At 39.6% G+C, this 14,543-nt stretch overlaps 2 protein-coding genes across 2 annotated transcripts; both read left to right on the top strand.

Annotated features, from left to right (window-relative positions):
* Positions 1-68: 68 nt before the first annotated feature.
* helb (helicase (DNA) B) lies at positions 69-8,005 on the top strand. Its single transcript, XM_057324089.1, has 13 exons — positions 69-829; positions 1,138-1,491; positions 1,711-1,949; positions 2,131-3,021; positions 3,261-3,438; positions 3,525-3,666; positions 3,835-3,977; positions 4,453-4,537; positions 5,227-5,286; positions 5,433-5,703; positions 5,960-6,118; positions 6,259-6,894; positions 7,046-8,005. Exons 1-13 carry the CDS (start codon positions 619-621, stop codon positions 7,172-7,174), a joined length of 3,498 nt encoding a protein of 1,165 aa, XP_057180072.1. The 5' UTR covers positions 69-618; the 3' UTR covers positions 7,175-8,005.
* A 315-nt stretch (positions 8,006-8,320) lies between these two features.
* dera (deoxyribose-phosphate aldolase (putative)) lies at positions 8,321-13,509 on the top strand. Its single transcript, XM_057324397.1, has 9 exons — positions 8,321-8,464; positions 8,953-9,050; positions 9,187-9,334; positions 9,915-10,010; positions 10,112-10,246; positions 10,526-10,654; positions 11,942-12,054; positions 12,152-12,301; positions 12,517-13,509. Exons 1-9 carry the CDS (start codon positions 8,434-8,436, stop codon positions 12,571-12,573), a joined length of 957 nt encoding a protein of 318 aa, XP_057180380.1. The 5' UTR covers positions 8,321-8,433; the 3' UTR covers positions 12,574-13,509.
* The last annotated feature ends 1,034 nt before the right edge of the window (positions 13,510-14,543 follow it).

Here is a 14,543-nt window from a genome sequence, read left to right as displayed (position 1 = left end):
AGTGCATTCTTACAACGCAAATGTCTTACGCATGTAAATGGTTAATTATTTAAAGTCGGCAACGTTCCCGTTTTATTAGACATAGAGTGAGTTCGGTCATCTTCATCACAGTAGCATACATATCAAATCAGCAGACCAACGAGACACCTCAACATAGACAAATTTGCTTATCCGGAAATCTAAATACAGATTAATACAGGCTGTATGTTCTTTAAGTCATGAAGCTTTATTTCTAAACATTTACACGTGCCATTACATACATTGATTTCTATGCGCCGCTATTCTTCCCAAAATAAACATAAACATTGGAAAAAACATCAGAAGTAACAATTCATTTAAACACACATATGTGAACTAAAAATGTATCGCGCGCCTAATAGGCTGAAAAACTGGTTATTTTAGATCTTCATTTTGACTGCAAGTCAATGGCGCTCTCTGTCAGTTGGTCATACCAAGATGGCGGCTCGATCGCTTCCGGTGGCTTCACCTCCTGCAGTTGGTTTAGCGTTCTAGGCACAATCCAGTCATTTGTATAGATCAGTGGTTACACTAACATCAACTAGTATGACTTTTACCGCGAACTGTAAACATCTTTGTATTTAACGAGCTAAAGGCAGAATGCCGGAGCACAGAAAACCCGCTGCCGTTGAAGTCATATCAGGATATATTTTACCTGAACGTCGCGTTGTTAAGACAGATGAAGATAACGTCTCAGAAAGTGAAGATGAAGAAGAGGAAAGACAGCCGGAATTTCTGGACATGAAGGAAATGGACTCGGTCTCATCTGGAGGACAAATGTTTAATTTCTCTGTTCCGGCGTCAAAAGAAGGTAACGCGTAACATTTAAAGTAAACAAACACGTTGTTGTCTTTTGTTGTGGTGTAGTTTTGTAAACAACACTAAAGAAGTAAACACAATGCAGTCACTTAAAGCCTTTAAACATGTTGTCAGTACAAAACAAAAAAACATTTCCAGTTTACACTGTGCAATGTTTTCATTTTATATTAAGACAACACGGTTGACTTGTTTTCATTGCAACATCACGTCTTAGAAAGAAGCCATGCTTATTTGAACATGATCTATCTATAATCCTTAATATTATTCTGTTACTCATGTTTTGTTTGCCTTCACTTGCAGTGGATTTCATGGCTGGGGGTAGAATGTACCGGATTGATGGTCGTTTTCCCTTACGTGATCCCTGGTGGTCAATCACCTGCACAGTTCGCCATGGCCAACGCAAGTATTTTGTCAAAGGCCATCCCTCCTACAGCCTCCGAACTGATCTGGGGTCAGAGGGACGGTCTATTGTGTCTCTCTTTCTTACAGCTTGTAGTGCCATACCAGAGTTTGTTACCATGTTTATGGACTGGTTGCCCGAAGACAGACATGTGGAGCCCGCTAATGTGATGGACGCCCTGCAGGATTTTGAGGAATCGAAACCAGAGCGTAAAGCCATAGCCGATGATCTCAAGTCATGTGTCAATCGCTCAGGTTGGTCTACATGCACTACATTCAACACTTTGGACGTATTTGAATAAACAATAGCCAAATGCCCAACATGCAGTATGCATCATTGGTGTGTTAGACAAGATTACGATTTAAGGAGTAAAAACTTGATTAAGGCTCAATCACATGTTTGCACACAAAATATACTGTAATTACCATTATCGCTGATCTTCTTTTTGCTAATCTTTCCTTGAAACACATCAGCTCCTGGAACACACATGATGGTTGCCAGCATGTATCCTGGAATCATGAAATATTTGCCAACGTTGCTGCCAGGCCAGTTTATGGCAATAATAAACAAAGGAATAATGAAACGGCCACCAGGCGTTCCGGAGGGGGAAGACTCCACTCAGCCTCCTCAACAGCAACCGAATAATGCAGATGTGTTGGCCAAACTGGAGGCACTTATAAAGACTGATGTTTGGAAGCTGGGTTTCAACTATGTAAGTAAGATTTCTTACAGGAGTTTTCTTTCCTGAATGGTATTAGCAGGGACATTGCTAGAATGTACGGATCCTGTAACACATTTTTTAAAGATGAGCCTGAAAGCGGGTTTCCCATATTAGGAAGCCCATTATCACCTTCACTATTCAATATCATGTGTTGTAACTTGATTTTGAACAGATCATGTTCAGAGAATTAAACCTCGTACGGTGTGAAGCAAAAGTGGAGGCCTTTGAGCTCTGCGGTCTGTTTAACACAATCCCAGACCTGCAGAGAGATGCCCTGCTGTTGTACGCGGAAATAAAGCACTACTGCAGCGCCACGGGAAGCACGTACATTCAGCAGGACAAACTGGAGGATAGGATTGGGTATGAGCGTACTTGGGAAGCGAGACACTTCCTCGAGGAGCAGGGTGTGCTGAAGAGGGAAAGAAAGAAAGTGGCGCTTCGAAACCTCTTCGGATACGAGAACGGCATCGCTGAATGCTTGAGGTCCCTGGTGGAAAAAGAACCCTGGAGAATCCAGCTGGACGTCAGAAAGGTTCTTCACAGAGCTCATCGGGAGAGATTGAGGGCCAAGGCTTGCGAAAATCAAAATGCGGTCTCAGATCGGTCTCTTGGTGATGATGTCCAGGCGAGTTCTTCAAACATGGACCACGATGAGATAACGTCAGACTCTGATTCGGACTCTTGGGATCCTGATCAGGCTGCTCTAGATTTAGACCCCGATCAGGTGCGAGCGGCAGAAATGATGTGCGAAAACCCGGTGACGGTGATCAGCGGAAAAGGGGGTTGTGGTAAGACCACGGTGGTTAGTCTGGTTTTCAAGGCGGCCATGAAACAGCAAACGTCTGACAGGGAGGAAATGTTGAAGGCCTGCGAGGTCTTTCAGAAAGACTCTCAGGGGTCTAGTGACGGGGTGCTTACCGACACGCCTATGGAGGGACAAAACAGCACGGAGAGCAACGGCGATGACAAAAGGCCTTTGGAGGTTCTCCTCACTGCTCCTACAGGAAGAGCGGCTTCACTTCTTACTAAGAGAACAAGTTTCACAGCTTACACCATGCACCAGGTACATTCAATTGTATTTTTGATGTCTTGAATTTTGTAACCATGCCATGTAATGAATTATGTATAGTCATGACAGATTGACCAGGAACTGGATATTAAGTTTTGAAGTAATGTCCACCTAACTACAAGTACATAGACACAACATATTTAAGTTTAAATGTATTTAAGGGACCTTGGAATGACAAGAGAGCCATTAAACTTGTGACAATAGTCAATTATACAAATATATTTTTATATCAGGTCTTATGGAGTTTCATGTGTGCAAAAAAAGATCAGACCGGGGAACCCGAGGAGTGGAAGTTCTCAAAAGTGCGGGTGCTTGTCGTAGATGAAGGCAGTCTGGTGTCTGCTCAGATTCTTCACTCCCTTCTTAGCATGCTCTCCAAACATGCCCAACTCCAGAAATTCATCCTTTTGGGTAAAAGTGTCGTCCATGAATATTTAAAACATTTATTTTCTAAACAAAATGCAAAGTACAAATGAATGTTTTTTTTGTGATTTTAGGGGATGTGAGGCAGTTACCCAGCATTGATCCTGGCAACACACTGTATGATCTGTTCGAAGGTCTCAAGACGGTCCACTGGGCCATTGAGATGCAGACAAACCATCGAGCTGAGTCTGAGGTCATCGTCAGAAATGCTGGACTGTAAGCAGATGGCAGTTTATACTCTAAAATATTGAAAATCGTGTATATAGGGCGCTAGCTTGTAGATGGGAGATTGTTGTGTTTAAGTGATGTATAATATTACGAGATGTGAAGTGTATTTATAGCCAAATGCTGATGAAATTTTTATTCACTTTTGTCCACCTTCAGAATTTCAGCAATGGGTATAAGGAAGCGTTATAGTCCTCTGGACTTTGATGCCATCGTAGACGTAGACATGACCAGTCATTTTTCAATCCCATCAGATGAAAGCTTCATTTTTGTCCAGATCTCTGGAGAAAACTATAATATGGGTAAGTGAGCAGTTACGTTACATAATTGCATTCTTCACAGTAAACTTCTTTTCACTTAGATTGTGTAAGCTAGGTCCTGAAAGCTTCTGGTCAGGCATCCACACTGTAGATGCTCCTTCATATACTAGGATGTGTGTCTTCTGTGAAGGTGTGATGCAAAAGGCCCATAGTTAGAATAACAAAGGGGGCTTTCATCAAATGAAAACCACTGCTAGGTGTCTTGCATACAGTATGTCTAGTGTATTGTCTTCCTGAAATTGCTTCCTGTTGTCTGAGGCACATTTAATTTTATGTATACAGGTTTATCACATAGACACAATATCACCCTTCAAGGGTTATGACACCTTGAAGACATTTTCTGAACCTCATTGGAACTTCAAGAAGAATATACTATTTAGGATGCACCACCCTTAAACTGGCCAGTTTGAAATTGTTGCAAATATTTGTGTTCTGACTCAATCATTTATGTTCTTAGACCTCCAGAATGCCATCATATTCTTACTTGAGAAAGGTCCTGGACTCAAAGGTGACAGAGCGTCACAGTTTGTGGCTTTTAGGAGGTAAGACCTCATTTAAACATGAGTACAAAATAGATGACCTTGGAACAGAAATGGAGATATATACTGTATATCAAATGAAAGCCCTTGATGAGCTCTTTCTACTGCCAAAATGAAAAAAGCTAAATCTTTGTCAATTTGGAGTTATTCAAAAGACTTCTCACTGAACACACTAAGCCAGTTGGTGCCAAAAGGTGCAACTGTATTGTGGAGAGAAGCCTGTGAATATAGCAGATGATTCAAAATGGCTGAAACGTTGGTGCCAAAAAGGCGCATGTGACATTTTGTATTTAAAAAAATGATTTTGGTTTTCTTCTAAACAAATGTTTTGTTCAATAAGTATACGGTCATCCATGTGTGTAACATCTTCGTTATTAAAAGATTGAAATCAATAAACAAAGTCAGATCAAAATATGGTATTTTTTTGTTCTGGCTCTTCTGTAAAGTTGATGTAATGTCACTTATGCCCCTCTGGTTCTCACCCTTCGATATACAGTAAACTATTGGCTCATCTGTCCAGGACCAGCAATGCAGATTAAAATATGTATGGTTAGATGAGGTGCATTTACATTAAAGTTCACAAATGTCCTGATTTTTGTCACATGTACCATATTTTACTCTGTATCTCAGATTACGTTTATTTAGTCTATGTTAACATGCTGATCTTGACATTAAGATTTTTTTGCTTACAGAAAGGACTGTGACTTGATCAATGAGCTTTGCTGCAAGCATTATTCTGGTCATATACCAAAGTGAGTAAATGAAAAAACACCACATGGAAAAAACTAACGTTTTTCAGTTTGAAGTTTATTTCTTCATAAATGGGCTTCAGCTACATTGACAGATTTCTTTATTTAGAAGTATATGAGGGTGTAAGTTCTGTTTCTTTTAAATTTAGGAATCACAAAAATAAAATCAACTTTGAACCGAAGGATAAAGTTTGCTGCACAAAGAACGGCTACGTCACAGAGAAAAACAACGAACCCACACAAAACGAGACTTTGCCTGATACAGCTGTACCCTCTCAGGTTGCTCGAAATTCACGTCATAGTTTTGAAGCATCCTTTGTTGCTGCCGGATCTTCCCGTGATTTTTCTGGAACCCAGAAAAAGGACCAGTCTAAAGTGAAAGAACGACTGTGCAATGGAGAAATTTTCTTCATTAAAGCGGTACTGGACTTTTTGTATTTCTTATTACTTTTTAATAACGTTAAATCTTACAAATGTACTTTCTCTTTCTGAACTGTAGCAGTCACTGGCATGATTTGGTAAATCCGAGCCTGTTCAGATTATAACAAATTCATTCAGAGTAGAACAATCTGTAATTTATGGTGTATGTTAAATTAATTTCACATATTAACTGTCATTTACAAATATTATTAACTGGTACACATCATATATTAGATCATTTCCCCTCCAATTACAGGATGATACAATTATAGAGGATAAGGGTGAGAAATGCAGAAAGAAGCGATACCTCACACTAGATGATGGAGATGGGCGGGTGGTGACTGCAAGCTTCCGGGAGCTTCAGAAAGAATGTAAACTACGTCACGCTTGGGCAAGAACCATTCACACCTTTCAGGTACTGAGTTCACACATACATGCGCACACTCCCTTCCTGATGCTTTTGATGTTTTGGTCTCCTGTGGTGAACCATTTCTGTTCTATTGTGAACCATTTGGAATTTAGTTTGATTAATAATTTGTTGTTGCTTCCTTTAAGGGCTCAGAGGCAGAAACCATTGTGTATGTGCTTGGGGATAGCAAAGGTCAGAACTGGCAACACTTTTACACAGCTGTGACGCGGGGTCAGAAGCGTGTTTATGTTGTGGGTAGAGAGGCCGACATTGAAAGAGCCATCAGGAAAATGATCATCCCACGTAAGACGCGATTGTGCAACCTTGTCAAGAAGGTGGTCTCCCAACCAGGCCCTGAAGGAGAAGACACCCTAACTCAGTCTGGACTCAGTCAAAGTCCAGTGGAGACCCAAAACTTTGGGCCTTCACAAATATCAGGTTTTGAACCTACACAGTCCACACCCATCCTGCATACCCCCAACTTCTCTCAGCCGTCCAGTAGCACCAGACCTTCATGCACACGACACCTCTACAAAAACATTGAAGAACCTGACATGTCTTTACAAGATGACATGAGCTTTAGTCAAACTTATTCTTGGTCACCCATGTACATTTGTGATGAGCCAAGCACGACGGCAGCGAAATTTGTATCCGAATTATCATATCATGACAGAGATGCTGCGCTGATGGGAACGATTAGCTCTTCTCCAAGTGATAGCAGCAGACCGCCTAAACGACCGGGGCAAGCAGAAGACTGCACCACACCGAGCAAACTAGCAAAGGTAACAGACAGTTTTGAAAAATGTTGTGAAGCGTTTAAGGTGGAATGTCCAAAACATAGTTGCATTGTGTAAAGCATACTTGAATGTTGATAGCATGTTGAAGATATTGAAAATGTCACTTTTAAAGTCATATTGTAACCCCTTGCTTTAGCAAACCACTTCCGAAGAGTCTCCGTTAGGATGCTCAAGGATGAAGCTTCTCTCCATCACGAGTCCCGCCCCCAAACCCCATGGCAGGCAGCTCTTCCGAGAAAGTTCTTCTCAAAAGGAACATCCGTAGCCTTATTTCACACATACCGAAGTTGGAAATAACCCTGCACACAACTGCATCTTATCTATTTTGTTCCCAGAGATGGGCTATATTTCAGATGATGTGGGGTTCCCAATAAATATACACGCAGTTGCCTTTTACAAAATTGTTAATTATGAATAGTTTACACATTTTCAAAGCAGCATTAAGGGTTCTGTGTAATTAAGAAATATATATATTTTTATTTTGTATAATGTTTGTAAAATATTGCATAGATTTTAACATTTAATTTGGTACCCATGCAAAAGCAATATTCTCCATCCATATCTGCACCTAACAAATTGTAAATCGTGGTATAACAATTGTGTAAAAAATGCTAAAGTAAAAATGGTCTGTTACAATATATATTGTGGTTCTGTGCAGCAATGTGAAGATTGCAGCTGCTGTTAGCTTTAATTATTAGTAAAGCCAAATGTCAAAACATTAAAAAAGAATTAACTAAAGGAGCCCAAAAAAATGGATTTTTCCATGTCAAACTATTTGGAAATTGCAATCAATGTAGACCAAATTTGTAGCATAAACATACATTTTTAACATTTTAAATACAGTTTTGTGTGTGTGTGTGTGTGTTTATATTTTCTGACACAAACGTGTTGAGCAGGATTGTTTTTGGCCTTAGGCATGTGGTGCGTTTTAAGTTTAAATTCTGTAAAGTTCTCTGGAAGGAAGTTATGACTATATTAAATAGTGTGTGACATGACATGCTATTTATTGAACTCTTCTGTTGAAAAGACGATACAATCCTAATGTTTTCCATCACAAAAACATTATGAACCGTCAGATTTCACCATTAAAACCATGAGTTTTGATGTTGCATTAGTTCCTGTCTACCAACAAACGAACCCAAAACATTACCAGTAAGATAACGTTGCGATCCAAAGACACCATTAAACATACAATTCTTATTATAACAATTAACTAATTTGAGGTAAATTCAGAAATTAAAATGACAGATGTGACGTATTCTTTTATCTAAAGAACAATAAAATACGTTTGCATTATAATTAGTTTATTATAAGTGTATTCGTTCATAAAAGCCATGCGATAAATTCTGTAAACGTCATCACGCACGCCCTGCTTGGCTGTGATATGATTGGCTGAAAACACGCAGCAGGGCCGTCATCCCGGAAGACGCAGCAGTAGCGTGAAAGCTGTCAATGTGCGAGCGGCGTAGTTCAAAACAAACCCGAGTATTTTAATTCATTACACTAATTGATCTATATTTCATCATGTCTGCTAGAAATCCGGGAATGCATCTTGGTGAGTGTTTTAATTGTTTTTATTTCACGTTACGTTTTTTAACCGCTTGTAAATAACGCAAAGCGTTACGTTTTGCACACGATATAATAAACATTTAAAAAGTAACGTTACAGAAGACGGTTCAATCTAAAATTGTTTTAGGTGCTTTGTGGTAGACCTTTGGATACGTCTACCTTTGCAAATATGTTGTGCAAAGTTTATTCCAAGAGTGGTTAATGTGTAACTCTCTCTGACCAGTTTTGAACTTTCTAAGTCAACCTTCCTATGGCCTGTGTACATGTAGGCAGCCTTAAATCATGTTTTGAGTTTTAAAGAATGCACTTTTTCTGAAGAATGCATGCAAGTGAAGAGATGTGGATACATTACCTTAATGAATATCACATGGTCCATGTTTCATGTGACTTTGATTAAGCAAAGGGGACGAACCAAACTAAACCATATAGATCCTATTATATCATATAGGTCTTATTATTTATTCTGTGTTTTAGATCTGGAATGGGTGTCAAAAGTCCGAGTCAACACCCAGGCTGTTCTGAAGAGAGCCCAACAGATACAGGGACGCAAAGTTGCCAAAAGACAGTGGCAGGTAACGATCCAAAGGAGCTGATGCAAAGGTTTTGCTATGTGCCAGCTGATATTGTTTATAAGGCTATACACCCGTCTTGATTGAATTGTTTTGTTGTTTGCTTTGTAAAATCACATACTTTCATCCTCTGCTGTAGGCAGCCTGGCTGCTAAAGGCTCTCACGTGCATTGATCTGACCACCCTTGCTGGAGATGACACGCCATCTAATGTCCATCGCCTCTGTATGAAGGCCACACAGCCGATACGTCACGACCTGCTAAAGAGCATGGACATGCACGACAAAGGTTTGTCTGAACAAGGTGCCTCGGAAGTTTTAAGCATGTGTAAATGACTAACTAAACGTGAAATTATAAACTTACAAATTATGAACTATAATTAGGTAACACGATAACAGCTTTTATGTCTCACATTGAACAAAAATTTGGATCTGTATTTACTTGCGAGTCTCTTTTTAACTGGTAAATACTAGTACATGTACTGATATTTGACCATCACTGTGTATTTGTGTGTTTTAAAAGGTTAAAATCAGATTGAATTGAATTTAGGTTACGTTTGTCTTTGTAATGCATCATTTGAATATTATGATTTCTTTTCAGACCTTTCTCTGCAATACTGATGCGTTTTTGATAAATCCGCATATAATGTAATTATTTTTTATTGCTAGACAGACCAGGGTAATAACATAAATGTGTATATATACATCAGCCCACTAGAGGGAGTAATAGCTCATCCACAAAAAAATCCTGATGAAGGAGACCTACTTGTAACAAGCGAAATAAATGTAATATATTGAAATGTATGTAATAGTATTGAAGACAAGCAAAAGTATATTAATCTGTATATTATGTTTGTGAATACTCACAGGTATCACAACTGCTGCTGTTTGCGTTTATCCATCAAGGGTGGCCGATGCTGTGAAATCTTTAAAGGCGGCCAACTCTAGTCTTCCTGTTGCATCAGGTAAGACATTTGAAACTGTCAAACCTACACTTTATTCCAAGAGTTTCTTTTATGCTTCAGACATCTAAATACAACTGTATTTTCTCTGCTTTATTTGCTAGTCGCCACTGGTTTTCCTGCCGGACAGACGCCTCTAAAGACCCGTCTGGAGGAGGTCCGTATGGCTGTGGAAGATGGTGCTATGGAGATTGACATTGTAATCAACCGGACATTAGCACTTACGGGACAGTGGGCAGGTGTGTACACTGCAAGAATTTTAGCATCAGGATGATTTACTACTATTATTATAAACTGCATAGGCCAAACAATGGAAATGAGTAAGAAAACAAGCAATTCGTGAAAATATGGTATTATTTTCAGCATCCGAATAGTCTTGCGACCTGTTTTCGAGTTGTGACCCATCAATTGAGAACAGTTCTACCTCATACACATTTGACTCATAATATGTTTCTGATGTTTTGGTTTCATGTCTGGTTTAAAAAGCGGGTTAACATCTTTCTTCATGACCTTTTCAGCCCTATATGATGAGATAAAGCAGTTCAGAGAGGCCTGTGGGGAAGCACATATGAAGACCATCCTGGCAGTGGGAGAACTGGGAACCTTTACCAACGTCTACAAGGCCAGTTTTGTGTCCATGATGGCAGGTGAGAAACAAGCATAAATCTTAGCCATTGTAGCTGGAATAATACAAATTTTCGATATTCTTCTAGGAAGTAAATGCAGAGATATATGTATTTATATAGTAATTCAGATTTCTAGTTGACCGTGTTTTACATCTATGTATTATATAGATACATGCATTCAATTTACTTGAAGTATTAATAGACATATTCATATTACAAAAATCAACCCTGATCAGGAGCAGTGCAGTTTGATCGTATGTCCACCGCGTGGCGCTATTGTTCATGATTCCTCTCCTCCAGATGTCCGATCGCACGTACACACACTCCACACACACATCAGGCCAGCCACTGTATGCTTAAATAGCCACTGCACATTAAGCCGATTACTGTACCCAATTGTCAGCGGCTCTGATAGGGATCGTTATTAAAATGCATTGCTTTTGTCGGCGTGCTCATTCCTTAATCTCCTCCTGTTCCTATGAATTGCGTATGAGGTTTCTGAAATTGAATGATAATTTCACCTATTAATCTGCGACGCCGGAGCTATTTTACTCCCACGCGCTCCGGCAGTGTCCCCCCGCTCCGGCGCAAATGAATAGAGCTTCATTACTGTCGCCCGCGTTTAATAACCGTTATCCATTATCGTGTAATTAAGACTCCCCAGAACGAATCTGGAGGATTATGTCATTTTGAGGAAGAGGGTGAGCGATAGAGTGCAAGTGCGTCTGAGGGGAGAGAAAGAGGTGGGGGGGATGGATAAAAGAAAGGAAAAACACATAGAACGTATCTTTAATGAACTGGAAAATGTTCATCTTGCTCTGTACGGTAATGAACAGTCATTAGATTCGAGAGGCGGGCGGGCGGGACTGGGCTGTTGGGGGTAGAACCGGTCCGCGGTTTGTGCTTCATCCATTAGAAGCGTCATTTTGTCTTCTATTTTTGTCGGAACGCTGATAAACCGTAATTGGCTATGAAGGAGAGGAAGAGAGAAATGAAGGCTCTTATTGATGAACGAACGCACACCCTCTGCGCGATGTCGACGGGACCATATGTTCTTGTCTGGCCTCTGCAGGCCTCACGACTAATGTCCCGTCGGGTGGCAAAAGCTGCTGACGCCTCTCCGACGTGCCCGAGTTGAGGTGCTAAAAATGTGCACCTTCATTTTGGAAGTTTCTATTTTCAGAACGCTTCCGAGTGAACTTTGACCTGAACAAAAAAAAAATGTCTTAAGTACTTACAATTATAAAGTGTGACTAGAAAAGTCAATATTCAATCAATTGTTTACAAGTCTATTTTTCTTACCACTAGGATCCGAATTCATCAAAACGTCAACTGGCAAGGAATCCGTCAACGCCACTTATCCTGTTGCCATAGTAATGGTGCGGGCCATCCGTGACTACTACCTGAAAACAGGTCATAAGGTAAATAACCCATTCTACCAGTAAATCAACTTCCTTTACATAAAACATCCAGTGTTTCCACCAGGCTGCATGAGTGATTGTTGTGTCATCACCTCAGGTGGGTTTCAAGCCAGCGGGCGGCATTCGTACAGCGCAGGAGTCGCTGGTGTGGCTGACCCTGATGAAAGAGGATCTGGGTGACGATTGGCTGAATCCTCGCCTATTCAGACTGGGAGCGAGTAGTCTGCTTGCTGACATCGAGCGGCAGGTAATGACATCAACTTTGTTTTATACCTTTAAAGCTGTTCTACTTTGACTTCAGATGTAATAAACTGATAATTGCAGCCATTATGTTTGGAAACAGAAGCAGTGTGGCCTTGGACGTCTGTGATCAATGAGATGAAAATTTCGGTAACGCTTTTAAGAGCTTAGATTCATTTTAAGGAGACATTTTTTTTCTCTTCTGTCTTTTTGTTAATACAGATTTACCACTACGTGACGGGGCGCTATGCAGCATATCATGAACTTCCTATGGCCTGAACCTCGAAGGCCATTAAAGCTTTAAATAGTTTAAAACAACCATTAGCTATATGGAAAGATGTCACATCCCATTCTAAAGAAAATGACTTCTTATGATGAAATGAAGAAAGAATATCCGTATCACCACAAACAGAATGTATTTTATTGCACTGTAAAAACTTGAGAAACGCAAGTTATGTTATAAAATAATGCATAAAAAATTCTGGATGCCATGGTGTCGAACTATCAGAAGTAAAAGCGCTCATTTTACATCAGTGCAAAGGCCTCTTGCATCACCTCGTTCTTTAAGAAATTCCCAGCGGCTGTTCTGCAGACAACCCCGTGCATCTGGTAAGCTTCACCTGGGTTTACGACGGCCATGTCCACGGCTGATATTACTAGACGTGAGCTGCGATAATTTCATTAATAAAGAGACGGATCTCTGAAGTGTGTGTTTGGGATTCATTAAGCCAGGTTAAGAGAGTTTAAAAGATCTGATAATGCCGATTTGAGCTTCGTTTGAAGATGCCACAACTTTCTTTTTCTCCTTTCTTCTTTAATTAAGAGATCTCGGGCCGTGCCCTTGACTGGAATGGGAGGATAAATGAGTGAATTAATTGTGGAATGAGGAGAGAGGTTGAAGTGGAGCGAGAAGGAAACTTGAAGGTATAGAAAGTAGGTTTAGAAATGTGGAGCGGCAACAGATTTGTATTCACGGAGAAATGTTTAAAGCTATTCTCGAATGACCTTCGTAATACCTTCGTAAGCGCTGTTTTAGAGCTGGTGTTTCAGCGGTCCTGAGAGACACACGAGATCTCTTGTGCAAGAAGCAGCAACCGGACAAAATTATCTATACTAATTAATTTTCAACTTGCTTTAAGGCTCGTTCACACCAAGAACGATAACTAAAAAAATAGCTATAATTGTATTAGCGTCCAAACTGATCTCAAACCGCAGTTTCACATTTTAAATGCTTAAGTTCTTTCATTTCTAAATGAAGTGTTTTATTGTTTATCAGTTGGGAAAAAACTTTGAAAAGTGGTCTTGTTCCTTTGTTGTTATTGTTGTGATGTGGACTTCCGTATCGTGACGTATATCCGAGTGAAACGGCTTTAGAAATGAGAAGAAAATGTAGGGCGGGACTTCATTTCGTCCATGTAGAACCGATTGCATCGTTGTCAGTTGCTAATTGCTGCGATCTTTTCCCGGGCAGAAACGAGTCTCTGATAGCCCCGCCCTCGCGCCGTTACTTGAGTCGTGACAGGAAGTGAAGAGAGGTCCTTTCGAGGGGGGAAGAGGTTAATGTTTTTAAAAATTAGGGCTGTCAAACGATTAATCGCGATTAATCGCACCCAGAATAAAGGTTTTTGTTTACATAATATATGTCTGTACTGTGCATATTAATTTTGTATTTATTAACACAAAAACTTAAACATACATGTATATATATTTGGGAAATATTTAGATGTATTTATTTATATTTACCAATAATTGAAATTATTAATAAACGTTTATAAAAAGAATATTGTATATTTTTCTTAAATATATGCATGTATGTGTATGTGTTTATTAATTCAAAATTAATATGAATACTACACAGACATATATTATGTAAACACAAACTTTTATTCTGGGTGCGATTAATCGCGATTAATCGTTTGACAGCCCTATTAAAAATATATATATATTTATTATAAAGCGTAAAAATCTACAATATTCCATAAAAAAATGTGATTAGTCAATTTCACTGTGACTTTAAATATATAATGATTTTGTCTTTATAGTTATCTTCATATTCTTTTTTCTTTTGGTGTGTTTTGTGTTGTTTTCTGGGGTGTAAACTAAATACGGTGGCTTGAACCCAAAAAGGAATCGCACATTTCCTTAACAAGCTACACTATTATAGACATCATCCATGTTTGTGGCATGTGCCGTCTACCTGTCTGTCTATCTCTTCATCTGTTTGTAGTCTCTCTTGACGGTAGTAGTTT

This window comes from Triplophysa rosa, linkage group LG24 (assembly GCF_024868665.1).
Source record: "Triplophysa rosa linkage group LG24, Trosa_1v2, whole genome shotgun sequence".
NCBI lineage: Eukaryota > Metazoa > Chordata > Actinopteri > Cypriniformes > Nemacheilidae > Triplophysa > Triplophysa rosa.
The sequence above is the reverse complement of the archived record's forward strand: the minus strand, read 5'-3'. Positions and strand labels throughout refer to the sequence as shown.